The sequence below is a fragment of the Mustelus asterias genome, chromosome 25 (genome assembly GCF_964213995.1).
Source record: "Mustelus asterias chromosome 25, sMusAst1.hap1.1, whole genome shotgun sequence".
Classification (NCBI taxonomy): Eukaryota; Metazoa; Chordata; class Chondrichthyes; order Carcharhiniformes; family Triakidae; genus Mustelus; species Mustelus asterias.
The window spans coordinates 41,633,271-41,648,749 of NC_135825.1; the positions used below are offsets into that span (position 1 = coordinate 41,633,271).

Here is a 15,479-nt window from a genome sequence, read left to right on the forward strand (position 1 = left end):
TCATTCTTGTAAACCTTTCTTACACTTTCTCCAGTGGTTCTATATGTAGAGCAGGCTCAAGGGGTTGAATGGCCTAATCTTGCTTTTATTTCTAATGTTCTTGTCTGAGAGGGCATGAAATGAAATTGAAATTTCATATTGGGGTGAGGCCCTAAAGAGAAAGCACAATAATTTTATATTTAATACACTGGGCAAATAGTGAATCAGGATAAGTTAGTGAGGGCGGGAGTTTGAATGATAGGATACACAAAGGAGAGTTTTGCACAAGATGGTCTTTATGGTCAGTGCATGTGCTTCATGTTGAGCTTGCAGGTGACAGACAGTTCAACAGCATGGAGACTGGAGATAGAACAGGAGCAGACATTTCTTGAGGTGAAGGTGAACAGTCGTCCTGATTGCAAGTATTAACAAAATGACCTTTTGTTTCATAATTACTTATTTTCTGTAGCACTCACCATTTTGCAAACAGCCTCCCGTAATTTCTTCTCCTCCTCTATCATAATGATCATATCCTTATAAACAGCAGATGCCAAAACTACATCCAGATCCTTCCACTTGGATGCCATCTTACAAATCATCTCATCGTGAGAAAAAACACAGTAACGATTCAGGAGACGATAATGTTCTACACACTGTCGGCCCATTGGCAGCTAAAAAACAAACACATTCAACAGGACATATCTTTCAAACAGTAATTTGAAAATACATTTCAGAGCAGGGTTGGCAAGTGTAAAATGCGAGAGCAAAGCTTTTGGGCCATGAGGTGATGTGCATTTTCAATGTTATCAGGGGACTCCAAAAACATTACAACTTCTCATTTTAATGCATTAACATATCTCCTTGATCTAGTAACAAATAAAGTCCATTCAGTTCTTAATCAAGGTTTTAAACTATAAATTACCTTTTCTTTCTACGTGAAGATTCAGAAAGTGTTACTCTGCATCTTCTCCATACATATACCGAAAGTGCACACTTACCCAGTCCATTGTGCAGAAGTTTACAGCTTCTGCAAAGTTGAAGCCCTGGTTAAAGCCACTGTGATAGGCTCTGGGAAATGTGATGACAAACTCCCCAGCACACTGATTTGTTCTATAAACCTGTATTGAGAAAAGAGATCTTGCAGTAAATGTCGACAGACTGCAATCAACATAGTAATGGACACAGCCAACCAGACTTATGCCTACAATTTTTTCAGTTAAGGGTCTTTACATGAATAATTTCTGGAAGCAAGATGTTATAATTTAGAATGAATCTGATGAATTAAAGAGAAAATGTTTTCAACCGAATCTGTTGCATAATTGAAAATATTACATTGGCATCTTGCATGATCAGAAGTTCCACTGCAGCATCAATATCAGTTCAACTTCATAAATTCACACAGTTCCATAGAAAATTTCAAATGCTGTTTCTAACCAACAGCCACATGGTAAATAAAAAACTACACTTAATCATGAATTGCTCTACACAACAGTCGAAATCTTACGGTCAGTGTTAGAACCCCTGTATCCAACACTGATTAGGCAGAAAAATCACCCTTTTACCTGCATGCAATCTTTCTGTCTAAACTTCCAATGGGAGAATCCTACGCAACTCGCTCAGTGCAGGAGAGCATCAAAGAGAATCTGTGCAGACAGCATGCCCCCTTTTTACTGCACTGGCTGCCATTTTCTAGTGAGTGTTTAAAGATCACCAAGCTTCTCAATGTATCGATGGGGAGGTGAGTAAATGGGTTGGTGGATGAGGTATGTAGGTAAGGGGATAGATTGGCAGTTGGCGAGGGTGACAGCTGAGTAGGTTGGTCTGGGGTAGTCAGGCAGTCAAATGGGAGGGTTGCATATTTACCCAGGAGTTAGACGAGAGTTTTATCTAACATTATCTAACAAGTGCAGCACTGTGGTCAGTGGTTAGCACTGCTGCTCACAGTGCCAGGGATCCGGGTTCAATTCCCTGGGTGACTGTGTGGAGTTTGCATGTTCTCCCCGCGTCTGCGTGGGCTTCCTCCGAATGCTCCAGTTTCCACCCACAGTCCAAAGACGTGCTGTTAGGTGAATTAGCCATGCTAAATTGCCCCTCAGTATCTCAAGGTGTGTAGGTTAGGGAATTAACTGGATAAATATGTGGGGTTAAGGGGATAGGATAGGGCAAGGCAAGATGCTCTTGTCAGAGAGTCGGTGCAGACTAGATGGGCCAAATGATCTCCTTCTACACTGTAGGGATTTTATGAAAATCAATTGCAGTTCCTGGGCAGGACTTTATGGCCTCACTCGTCCCGAAACCATAAAATCCCGCCCGAGGTCAAGGGACCTTCCCATTGTCCACCTCTCGCCTACTCCAATTTCCGTGGCGGGCGGGGAGGTAAAATTCCAGCTCATGGGTTACTATTCAGGTAACAATTTTTGTTCATTTTATAGCATGTGCGTGTTGCTGGCTAGACAAACATTTATTGCCCATCCCTAGTTGCCCTTCAGAAGACGCTGGTGAGCTGCCTTTTTGAACTGCTGCAATCCCCGAGGTGTAGGTACACCTACAGTGCTGGTTATGTCTTCAAAGAACGCGAGCAAGATTTTGACCCATTGACAGTTAAGGAATGGTGATGTATTTCCAAGTCAGGATGGTGAGTGATTTGGAAGGGGAGTCTCCAGGTGGTTGTATTCCCAGGTATCTGCTGCTCTTATCCTTCTAGATTGTAGCAGTCATTAGCTTGGAAGGTTTTGCCGAAGGAACCTTGGTGAGTTCTTGTAGTGTATCTTGTGGATGGTACACACAGTTGCCGCTGCTCGTCAATGGTGGACGGATTGAATGTTTTGTGGAATGGGTAGCCGTCAAGCAGGCTGCTTGTCCTGGATGGTATCAAGCTTCTTGAGTGTTGTTGGAGCTGCACTCATCCAGGCAAATGGAGAGTATTCCATCACACTCCTGACTTGTGCCTTGTAGATGGTGGATAGGCTTTGGGGCATCAAGAGCAGAATTACGTGTTGCAGGTCTGGTAGCTGCAATATTTATATGACTAGTCCACTTCAGTTTCTGGTCAATGGTAAACCCCAGGATATTGATAGTAGGGGATTCAGTAATGGTCATGCCATTGAATGTCAAGGAGTGATGGTTAGATCCTCTCTTGTTAGAGATGGTCATTACCTGGCACTTGTGTGGCACAAAGGTTACTTGCCACTTGTCATTTCAAACCTGTATATGGTCCAGGTCTTGCTGCATTTGGACATGGACTGCTCCAGTTTCTGATAAGTTGTGAATGGTGCTGAACACCGTGCAGTCATCAATGAACGTCCCCACATATGATGGAAGGAAGGTCATTGATGAAGCAGCTGAAGATGGCTGGGCCAAGGACACTGGACCAAAAAGGAATTCTTGAGTGATGTCCTGGGGCTGAGATGACTAACCTCCAATCAGCACAACCTTCTTTCTTTGTGCCAGGTATGACTCCAATCAGCAGAGAGTTTTCTCGTCAATTACCATGTACTCCAGTTTTGCTAGGGAAAGTCAGAATCAAAGTCAGGAGTCCAATGAACTCAGAGTCTGAGAACTTTTTGAAGGGTCCCAGGGAGATGGAGAATTATCCACCAGACATTCAAACTTCTTGGGCAATACCTACAGAGTTGGTGTGGTGGGGCTTCCAAAACACACTGGGTCGTATATCCGATCTCTGTCAATCCAGAAACCAGAAGATCTGGACCAATATTTATAATTTGAGGCAGTACTTCATATTCAGTGCTCCCCTTGTCTTTTAACTTATGTTAACAATGTTTCAAGTCACACCTGCACACGTTACCGAGAAAAATTAACCAATGACTCAGAATGCATAATATCATCATTTTTTCAAAAAATATTCTTAATTTTTATAGTTTAGTTTGTATCATACTTTCTCATAGCGCCTATAGAAATACAAAGGGAAGTTTTATGATACTCGCTCTGCCATTGCTAGGAAATTACATTAAACAGACACTTGAAAAAGTTGTATGTTCCTGTCCAGGCTAACTCCTAGGGTTCAAGGATACACCTATTTAAGGGCAATTTACTTGTTGATAATATTTCAAACCAAAGAAGTCAACTCTGATTTAATGGCCACAAAGAAATGGTCAAACTCGAGACAATATTAAATTCCACCCCCTGCCTCACCAGCCAGATTAATCAATTGGGAAGTCTTCCTGCTCGCAAACATGTCTTCACTTGATAATGCTTCAATCCTAACTTTTGATTTCACAACATCATAAATGAGCAAGAGGGCATTTCTTTCATGTGTTAGATAAAAAGTGGTCTGCAACAACATCCTATTATGAAAGAAAGGATCTCCATCTTGCCCCCCCCACCCCCAACACCTCTTCTGGTGGCACTGTTTTGCACAGTATCATTACACTGACTATAATCCAGCTCAACTGATGTAACCTGCTGACTTGCGAATGATACACCATCCACCTCTGCAAACCACCCTGATTCAGTTCCTATCATAGACACATAGAAGATAGGAGCTTGAGGAGTGCATTTGGCCTTTCAAGCCTGCTCCGCCATTCATTAAGATCATGGCTGATCATCCAACTCAATAGCTTAATCCTGCTTTTTCCCCCAAAACCTTTGACCCCATTTGCCACAAGTGCTATATTCAGCCGCCTCTTGAATGCATTCAATGTTTTGGCATCAACTATTTCCTGTGGTAATAAATTCCACTGGCTCACCACTCTTTGGGTGAAGAAATGTCTCCTCACCTCCGTCCTAAATGTTTTTACCCTGAATCCTCAGACTGTGACCCCTTGTTCTGGACTCCCTCACCATCGGGAACATCCTCCCTGCATCTATCCTGTCTAGACCTGTTCGAATTTTATAAGTCTCTATGAGGTCCCCCCCCCCATTCATCTGAACTCCAGTGAAAATAATCCTAACCTAGTCGATCTCTCCTCATACATCAGTCCCGCCATCCTCGGAATCAGCCTGGTAAACCATGTCTGCACTACCTTGTGCGCAAAACATCCTTCCTCAGAAAAGGAGACCAAAACTGCACACAATTTTCTAGATGTGGCCTCACCAAGGCCTGTATAGTTGCAACAGCACATCCTTGCTCCTGTACCCGAAACCTCTCGCAATGAAGGCCAACATGCCATTTGCCTTCTTTACCGCCTGCTGCACCTGCATGCTTACCTTCAGTGACTGGTGCACAAGGGCACCCAGATCCTGCTGCGCAGTCCCCTCTCCCAATTTACAGCCATTCAGGTAGTAATCGGTCTTCTTGTTTTTGCTTCCAAAGTGAATAACCTCACACATATCCAAATTATACTGCATCTGCCATTGATTAGCCCATTCACCCAATCAGCACCGATCCCTGTGGCACTCCACTAGTTACTGCCTGCCAATTTGAAAAGCACCCATTAATTCCTACTCTTTGTTTCCTCTCTGCCAACCAGTTTTCTATCCATCTCAATACACTTCTTCCAATCCCATGCACGTTAATCTTGGATGATAATCTCTTCTGTGGGACTTTGTGAAAGTCCAAATATATCACATCTTTCTGAAATGTCCAAATATATCACATCTACTGGTTCCCCTTGTCAACTCTACTAGTTACATCTTTAAAGAATTCCAACAGATTTGTCAAGCATGATTTCCCCTTCATAAATCTATGCTGACTCTGTCTGATCCTACCACTGCTTTCTAAATGCTCTGCTATAAAGTCCTTGATAATGGATTCGAGAATTTTCTCCACTACTGATGTGAAGCTTACTGGTCTATATTCCCCGTTTTCTCTTTACCTCCATTTCTGAATATTGGAGTGACATTCGCTACCCTCCAATCTGCAGCGACTGTTCCAGAGTCTACAGAATCCTGAAAGATGACCACCAATGCATCCACTATTTCAATAGCCACTTCCTGAAGTACGCTGGGATGTAGATTATCAGGGATCGGTGCTGAGACCCCAGCTATTCACAATATATATTAATGATTTGGATGAATGAACAAAATGTAACATCTCAAAGTTTGCAGATGATACCAAGTTGGGTGGGAGGGTGAACTGACGAGGATGCAGAGATCCTTCAGAATGATCTGGACAGGTTGGGTGAATGGGTTAATCAATGGGGATTTATCCGCCTTCAATCCCATCAACTTTCTCAGTACCATTTCTCTACTAACATTGATTGCCCTCATTTCTTCCCTCTCACTAAATCTTGCAATCTCCAACATTTCTGGCATCTGATTTGTGTTCTCTTTTGTGAAGGCAGAACCAAAGTATGTATTCAGTTGCTCGGCCATTTCTTTGTCCCCTATTATACATTCCCCCATTTCTGTCTGTAGGGGACCTACATTTGTCTTCACCAACCTCTTTCTCTTCATATATCTATAGAAACCCTCTGAGTGTCAGTCTTTATGTTCCCTACAAACTTACTTTCGTACAGTACTGCCCCAATCCTCAGACCTATTATTTTTCTTGGCCAATCTGTATGCTTCTTCCTTAGATCGGATACTCTCTAATTTCCTTTGTAAGCCATGGATTGGCCCTCTTACCCATTTTGCTTTTGTGCCAGACAGGAATAAACAGTTGCTGCAGTTCCCCCATGTGTTCCTTGAATGTTTGCCATTGTCTATCCACTCTCATCCCTTTAAGTAACTCTCCCCAATCTATCAAGGCCATCTCATACTTCATAGTTTCCTTTATTAAGATTCATAATAATTCAACCACATGCATTTCTAACTTATTTTTAATAGAAATTGTCCAAAATTGTCCTGTAAATTTGATTAGCAGTTTGTGCGACGTCTGCAATAGGCAGCACAATGGATGTTATGCAGAGACAGTTGAGTATTATTTTGTTGGATAGGATTAGTGTCGAGGTCACAGCTGGAAATGTTGCATTAGTTGTGCTATCATAGTGATATGTTCACAGACTGGCGCACTGAACTTTAAATCATACCAATGAACAGTCATAGGTTAGTGTTCTGCCAGGTTTTGGAAGAATGAGACAGGATTTAAAAATGCAAGTTGCTTTTACTTCCATACTGGAAGAACTGGAGAACCTAAATTCAGTTAATTAAAAAATCAGGAATAAAAAGCTAGTACCAGGAAAAAGCTAGTACCAGGAAACTACTGGTGTCGTTAAAAACCCACCTGGTTTACTAATGGCCTTTGGGAAGGAAATGTGCTGTCCTAACCTGGTCTGGCCCACATGGGCGGCACAGTAGCACAATGAGGTAACACTGCTGCCTCACAGCGTCAAAGTCCCAGGTTCAATTCAGACTGCGGGTGACTGAGTGGAGTTTTCACATTCTCCCAGTGGAATGTTTGCATGGGTTTCCTCCAGCTGCTCTGGTTTCCTCCCACTCTCCAAAGATGTGCAGGTTAGGTGGATTGGCCATGCTAAATTGCCCCTTACTGTCAGGGGGATTAACAGAGTAAATATGCGGGGTGATGATAGGGTCTGGGTGGAATTATTATCGGTGGGCTCGATGGGCTTAATGACCTCCTTCAGTACTGTAGGGATTCTATGATTCTATGATATGCGACTCCAGACCCAAAGCAATGTGGTCAACTCTTAACTGTCTTAACACTCAGTTATATGCAAGATGACGACTTATCTTCACCTTCGCAATGGCTATTTAGAAATGTGCAATAAATATAGTCAATATGTGGCAACAAGATTTGAAGGCAAATGCCAGGATAGGAAGAAATAGCTATTTGTTAAACAGTTAGAGGGAGACAAAATGCAGAGAAATCGAGCATATTTCAGGAAATTTAACAATAGGTGGCATTTTCCGTGCACCACCCCCCATCCCCGCCACCACGTGTTATGCAGTGGAGGAGATGGCCCGGCACTTGCTGGATTTTCCGGTCCTCCTAACATAAACGGAGTTGGTTTCCTGTCGTTCACAGTCTTCCCCCCCCCCCCCCCCCCCCCAATATTAAGAGCTGAATTCAAATAGCAGAAATAGAGAAGCAGAGTGAGGAGGTAAATGAAGAGTGACAAGCTTGTGTATACAAGTGGAATTGTCAACTAAGTAGTCAAGCAAAGGAAGGAGAAAGAGAAAGACAGAGAAATCCAGAGTAGTTTGTTATAAATCTAGTTATTGCCAGTACTGCATTTTAACCACATCACGAATATTCATATTAATATCAATATTGCATTTTTCTGGCCTGTACAAGGCTGCTATTCAATTAGTAAATGAGAGAAAAAAATTAAGTCATTACACTTGCAGTGTTGCACCATATTTCAAGGTAACGACTGATTAAAAAATGCTGATCTTGCACAAAGCAAATCAGTCAAAATCAGTGGGTTTTTTTCTCTATTAAGGATTTAACGCAAGAATTATAATTTGATTACTTTACCTTTTGAAATACTACATTATCTTTATTAGTCTGCAGTCATTCTTGAATGCATGTGCAAATTAATGTTGCACCTGCTCAGGATTTTTTCTGCTGAGGTTCAGTGAAAGAGGAAGAGGGTTAGAGCAGACATTTAGCACAGTATGAAAAACTTCCATTATTCTATCTTAACATGCAAATACGAGAGGGGAGTCCATGATAGGATGAATAAATGAGATTTTCCTGATGTTAGTAGTACACAATTAATCAGATCGAGACAGCATTCTCATAAAAATTTGTTTAGTTTCCCAAAGGCATTCAAGAAACGTAAAATCAAATCCCTCACAAAAGGTGACTGATCAGCAAGGTGGGCAGGCTTCAGAAATGGACCAAAAATTAGTTGGAATAAAGGAAGCAAAGGGAAGTTGTACATAGAATTGAAGCATGAAAAAAGGTAACCAGTGTATACCTCAGAGATCAGTTACAGGTCTGTTACTGGTTACAATGTATTGAATTAATCTGAAAGGTGGATAAGCAAATCTCTCCGAGCTACTCCGAATAGGGATATGGGGGTAGGGCCTGGGTGGGATTGTGGTCGGTGCAGACTCAATGGGCCAGATGACCTCTTTCTGCACTGTAGGGTTTCTATGATTTCTATAATTTCTTTCAAATAATACTAACTCGAGAAGGATTGCAAGTAGAAAGAGGCCGAAGCAACCAGGAAGCTTGGCGGACCAGTGACAAATGTTACTACATGAATTAAAGTAAAGTTGCAAGATTGGAAAAGTTAAACTGCATTGTTTTATAGGACATAACAGAGGAAGGGGATTTGGGGATAATGGCAACTACATAACAGTACAATGTTTGGCAACAGGAAAGAATAAGTAGGATTCTGGATTGTATACAATCAGATAACTAAAATATATATATGAGAGCATTTGGTGTCAAAAACCAAAAGCTTGATCAGAGGTGACCCTTAAAGACACCACGCTGCCCAAGTCCTGAAGAAAATACTTGCCAGAGAGGGTCTCCAGCAGGTGTTAAAATACAAAACAAAAGGGAATAACCTACTTGACCTCATCCTCACCAATCATGACAGTCTCAGACACATCTGTTTCCACATAGAGGATAGCCTCCACCATGTTGTGTGTCACTGCCACTGTGTTAAATAAAATAGATTCAGAACAGATCTAGTACTTCAAAACTGGGCATCCATGAGGGCTTGTGGGCCATTTCATAGAAACATACATAAAAAAATAGGAGGCATAGGCCATTCGGCCCTTTGAGCCCACTCTGCCATTCATTATGATCATGGCCGATCATCAAATTCAATAACCTGATCCTGCCTAGGCCCCATATCCCTTGAACCCTTTAGCCCCAAGAGCTATATCTAACTCCTTCTTGAAATCACACAACATTTTGGACTCAACAATTTTCTGTGGTAGAGAATTCCACACATTCACCACTCTCTGGGTGAAGAAATTTCTCCTCATCTCAGTCCTAAAAGGTTTACCCTGTATTCTCAAACTATGACCCCTAGTTCTGGACTCCCCCACCATCGGTAACATTTCTTCTGAATCTACCCTGACGAATCATCTTAGAATTTTATTTATTAGTGCCACAAATAGGTTTACATTAACAATGCAATGAAATTACTGTGAAATCCTCTAGTCCCCTCTCACTCTCTAAACTCCAATGAATATAATCCTAATCAATTTAGTCTCTCCTCAAATGACAGTCGTGCCATCCCAGGAATCAGCCTGGTAAACATTTGTTTAGCAGCAGAAGTGTATTCAGCTGTGTGATGACACTGTGCCTTTAAGAAAAGTATTTTGTGGCATGTTTCTTGTGAAGGTTATGTTAAGATTCCTCTCTGTTTAAACGGCTTTGTCTGATTCAGGCAGCCCACCTGTTGAGAATGAAAGAATAATAGCTACTAGTTATTGAGGTGTTTGATTTAATAAGTTAATGCAGTTTTGTTTATTGTTTGGGTTGTCCCCTGGGGTTTCAGAGTGAGATTTAATTAGGTTGATTGACAAGAACGCATCATGTGCTAATGGGAAGAGTTAGGCTGACAGATGAAAAAAAGCAGGCAGTTTCTCTTTGGATTTGCAAGGAGTAGCAGCTATTCTCTCTCTCATAGAGTCAAAGAGGTTCACAGCATGGAAACAGACCCTTCAGCCCAACTTATCCATACCGCCCTTTTTTTAAAAACACCTCAGCTCGTCCCAATTGCCCGCATTTGGCTCTCTCTCTGAGATTGAAGTCTAGGACCTGCTAGAAAATAGATCTCTCTCTCTCTCCAGAGGTGTTAAATGGCTTGAGGACTGGCAACCCATATAAGCCTATGTGTTTCTGCTAACTGATTCTGAAGAGGAATTTACAGCTTTGAGGAATATTGCTTAAATTGGAACTAATAGAGATAGGCTAACAGTAAAGAATTATATCTTGGTGCGTTTAAGTATTTCCATTGGTAAAAGTTACACGAATTGTTTTTGTTATAGTTAAACTGTACCGCTAAATAAAGCTTGTTTTGTTAAAAGCTTCCTAGTGGGTCAAAAGAATCACACCTGGAGTGAACCACCTTATGATCACAATAATGCCAAAATCAAAAACAGTTGGGGTCTAGGCTAACTTCATAGTGTACCTTGGAGTTTCTAAACTTGTCCGAACAATTACAATGTATAAACTTGAGGTGATCCCTGACTTTACCATTACCATCAAGCAAGGAGACCAAAACTCATTCAAAGAGGAATGTAGGAGACCAAGTCAGAAGCAGCACCAGCCATACTTAAAAATTAGGTGCTATAGCCAGAGCTGAGCAATCCCACAACTAATGAATCAAAGTTTTGCAGATCTGCCAAATCCAGTCTTGGGTGGTGGTAGATAATTAAACAACTGAGCAATGGTAAAGACTCCACAAACAACGACTCCTCATCCTTAAAGCAAAAGACTGAAGCATGCATATGCAACCACCTTCAGCCAAAAGTGCCAATGGATGATCCATCTGTCTCCTCCTGAGGTACCTGCCATCACAAATAACAGTTTCTAGGCAATTCAATTCACTGCACAGAAGAAGAAGAAATAACCAAGGACACTGGATACAGCAGCGATTGAGTCTGGACATCATCCCAGCAGTAGTATTGAAGACTGAAACCTGTGATTTGATTTGATTTGATTTATTCAAAAATGCCTTTGACAAGGTACTGCTAGGTAGGTTATTGCATAACGTTAAATCTCACGGGATACCGGGTGAGGTAGCTAGCTGAATACAATATTGGCTTGATGACAGAAGATGGTTGTCGAGGGTTGTTTTTCAAACTATAGGCCTGTGACCAGCGGTGTGCCTCAGGGATTGGAGCTGGGTCCAATGTTATTTGTCATTTATATTAATGATTTGAATGAGAATTTAGGAGGCATGGTTAGTAAGTTTGCAGATAACGCCAAGATTGATGGCATAGTGGACAGTGAAGAATATTATCTAGGATTGCAACGCGATCTTTATCAATTGGGCCAGTGGGCTGATGAATAGCAGATGGAGTTTAATTTAGATAAATGTGAGGTGATGCATTTTGGTTGACTGAACCAGGGCAGGACTTACTCAGTTAATAGTAGAGCGTTAGGGAGTGTTATAGCACAAAGAGATCTCGGGGTACAGGTTCATAGCTCCTTGAAAGTGGAGTCACAGGTGGACAGGGTGGTGAAGGCGGCATTCGGCATGCCTGGCTTCATTGGTCAGAACATTGAATACAGGAGTTGGGACATCTTGTTGAAGTTGTACAAGATATTGGTCAGGCCACAACTGGAATACTGTGTACAGTTCTGGTCATCCTATTATAGAAAGGATATTAAACTAGAAATAATGCAGAAAAGATTTACTAGGACGCTACCAGGATTGACGGTATGAGCTATAAGAAATATCTGAATAGACTGGGACTTTTTTTCTGGAGGATAGGAGGCTTAGGGGGTGATCTTATAGATAGTCAACATCTTTTCCCAAAGGTCGGGGAGTCTAAAACTGGAGGGCATAGGTTTCAGGTGAGAGGGGAGAAAGGGTCCAGAGGGGCAATTTTTTCACACAGAGGGTTGTGAATGTCTGGAACGTGCTACCAGAGATAGTTGTAGAGGTGGGTACATCTTTGTCTTTGAAGAAGCATTTAGACAGTTACATGGGTAAAATGGATATATGGGCCAAACATGGGAAATTGGGACCAGCTTAGTGGTAAAAACAAACGAGGTTGGCATGGACAGGTTGGGCCAGAGGACCTGTTTCCATGTTGTAAACCTCTGTGACTCTATTGTCACATGTATTGGCATACATTGAAAAGTATTATTTCTTGCGTGCGACACAAAGCATACTATTCATAGAGTACATAGGGGAGAAGCAAAGGAGGGTGTAGAATGTAGTGTTACAGTCATAGCTAGGGTTTAGAGAAAGATCAACCTAATATAAGGTATGTCCATTCAAAAGTCTGAGGGCAGCAGGGAAGAAGCTGCTCTTGAGTCGGTTGGTACGTGATCTCAGATTTTTGTATCTTTTTCCCCAAAGGAAGAAGGTGGGAGAGAGTACATCCGGGGTGCATTGGGTCCTTGAAGCATCGGGAAGTGTAGACGGAGTCAATGGATGGGAGGCCGGTATGCATGATGGACTGGACTACATTCACAACCCTTTGTAGTTTCTTGCGGACTTGGTCAGAGCAGGAACCATACCAAGCTGTGATGCATTGGGGGTGGGGAAGTGCTGGAGTTAAAGTTTTGACAGACTATGCCTGTATCCATTGGAATTCAGAAGAATGACAGGTGATCTTATTGAAACATACAAAATCCTAAGGGGACCTGTCAGGGTGGATTCTGAAAAGATGTTTTCCCTTCTTGGAGAGACTGGAGACACAGTTTAAAAATAAGGGGTCTTTAAGACAGAGATGAGAAGGATCTTTTTCTCAGAAAGCATTGTCAGTCTTTGGAATTATCTTTAATATGCATATAGATAGAATTTAGATAGGCTGGGCAGGATGACTAAAAGATAGGATGGTTGATAATGTTATGAAGTGGAGGTGGACCCCCCCCTCTGAGAACTAGCACCTAACCACTCAAAGAGGAGTACCTCACCTCATAATCTGTAAGAGTGTGTAGAGTGGTACGATCTACTCTTCAGCAACTTGCAGTTAAAATAACTCCCCGACACACTCTCAAAAGTCATAGAATCATAGAATTCCTACAATACAGAAGGAGGCCAATCAGCCGATCGAGTCTGCACCCACCCAGGCCCTATACCCGTAACCCTCATTTGCCCTGCTAATCCCCCTGACACTAGGGTTAATTTAGCATGGCCAATCAACCTAACCCGCACATCTTTGGACTGTGGGAAGAAATCGGAGCACCCGGAGGAAACCCATGCAGACACAAGGAGAACATGCAAACTCCACAGACAGTGACCTGAGGCTGGAATTGAACCCGGGTCCCTGGCACTGTGAGACAGCAATGCTAACCACTGCGCCACCATGCTGCCCAGTCAACATGTAACAATTTATTTATCTAACAGTGAACAAGTTAACTAAACTATTAACAAACTGAATAAAACACGATTCTAATGGAATGCTGTTCAGATAAATACAATTCCCACTCATTAACAAAATAACATTTTGTCACTCTCACAATTATAACCAGGTTTGGCGCCTTCCAGAATGTTCGAGGCCTTTTCTGTTGATTCTTTTGGATGGAACTTTTTTCTTCTTTGGTACCTTTTCTACTGAAATAGTGCTTTCTCTTAAGTCACAGATGAAGCTGTGAGAGCTTGCAGTTCTCTCTCTCTAGAGCTGAACTAAGAGTTGTTACTCTGGCAGATGCTCTCTGCTTTTGTCCTACTGCTACCCTTCTTTTATACCTGTGATGACATATCAATATTCCCACAATATGAATGGTCCGAGGTTGACAAAATCATTGGATTTAAATCCAATAGGTTTTTGGTATCTAAGTGCCTAATTCAAATTGATGGGCTGAATTCAAATAAATCTGAAAGCCTGTTGCCTTGATAACCCTGCTGCTTGGCTTTTTGATACAAATTTTTCATTTTGGATGTTTCATTTTTGGGCACTCTATATGTACTTACTTTTTAAAACTTTCTAAGCACAGAAAAAGCACCACCTTTTTAATGGGACAATGGCATGCAATGCTTTTTCCCTGGCAGTTTATAATTTTATGAACACGAGTCTACAATTACTCTACTCAACTTCGCAACAATAAGCAATGGCAGATGTTTCAGGAGATATTCAATTCTTCCCAAACAAAATATGTTCCACATAGGAAGAAAGATTGTAATGGGGGGAAAAACATCCATGCCTTGGCAAGAAAGTAAAAATAACAAAGACAAAAACTAAGACATACCATATTACAAAGGCCAACGGCAGGCTGGAAGGTCAGAAAACTTTTAAAGATCAACCAAGGGTTACTAAAAAAGTAATAAAAGAGCAAAGGTAAATTATGAAAGAAAATTAGTGCAAAGTATAAAAAAGGTAGCAAAAGTTGCTGGAAGTATATAAAAGGGAGGAGAGTAGCTGAAGTGAATGTTGATCCCTTGGAGGATGGGACTGGAGAGTTAATAGTGGGAAACACAGAAATGGTATAATCAGTATTTTGCCCCAGTTTTCATGGTGGAGGACACAAGTATCATGCCAATAGTAACAGGTAATGCAGAGGTTATAGAAAGGGACAATCATCATTATTATGTAGGTAGAGGGGGGTGTTATGCCCCCACTACATACATAAGAGAGCGGTTCAGGTGACCGAGGGAAAACAAACTCTACCTGAGAAGACAGTCTTGGACTAGCTGTGCACCAGTTAAGATGTTCAATAAACCATTCCTTGTTTGAGTTATACCGACCTACCATGTGGTCTTCTAACTGTTATTAATTAGACCCAAACATAACAGGGTGGCATGGTCAACTGCCTCATAGTGCCAAGGACCCGGGTTTGATTCCCGGCTTGGGTCATGGTCTGTGCAGAGTTTGCACATTCTCCCTGCATCTGCATGGGTTTCCTCTGGGTGCTCCGGTTTCTTCCCAGTCCAAAAATGTGCAGGTGAGGTGGATTGGCCATGGAAAATTGCCCCTTAGTGTCAGGGAGACTAGTTAGGGTAAATGTATCGGGTTATGGGGATAGAGCCTGGTAACAATCAGGTTATGGGATT

At 41.8% G+C, this 15,479-nt stretch overlaps 1 protein-coding gene across 2 annotated transcripts in view; it reads right to left on the reverse strand.

Annotated features, from left to right (window-relative positions):
- The window catches only part of LOC144511903 (lysine-specific demethylase 5B-like), a 371,069-nt gene that overhangs the window by 212,317 nt on the left and 143,273 nt on the right, over window positions 1–15,479 (reverse strand). For both annotated transcript variants that reach the window (XM_078242346.1, XM_078242347.1), the window contains exons 12-13: window positions 978–1,097; window positions 456–650 (exon numbers count right to left, since the gene is read on the reverse strand). In XM_078242346.1, coding sequence (XP_078098472.1) covers window positions 456–650; window positions 978–1,097 — 315 coding nt within the window. The remainder of the gene's footprint in view (window positions 1–455; window positions 651–977; window positions 1,098–15,479) is intronic.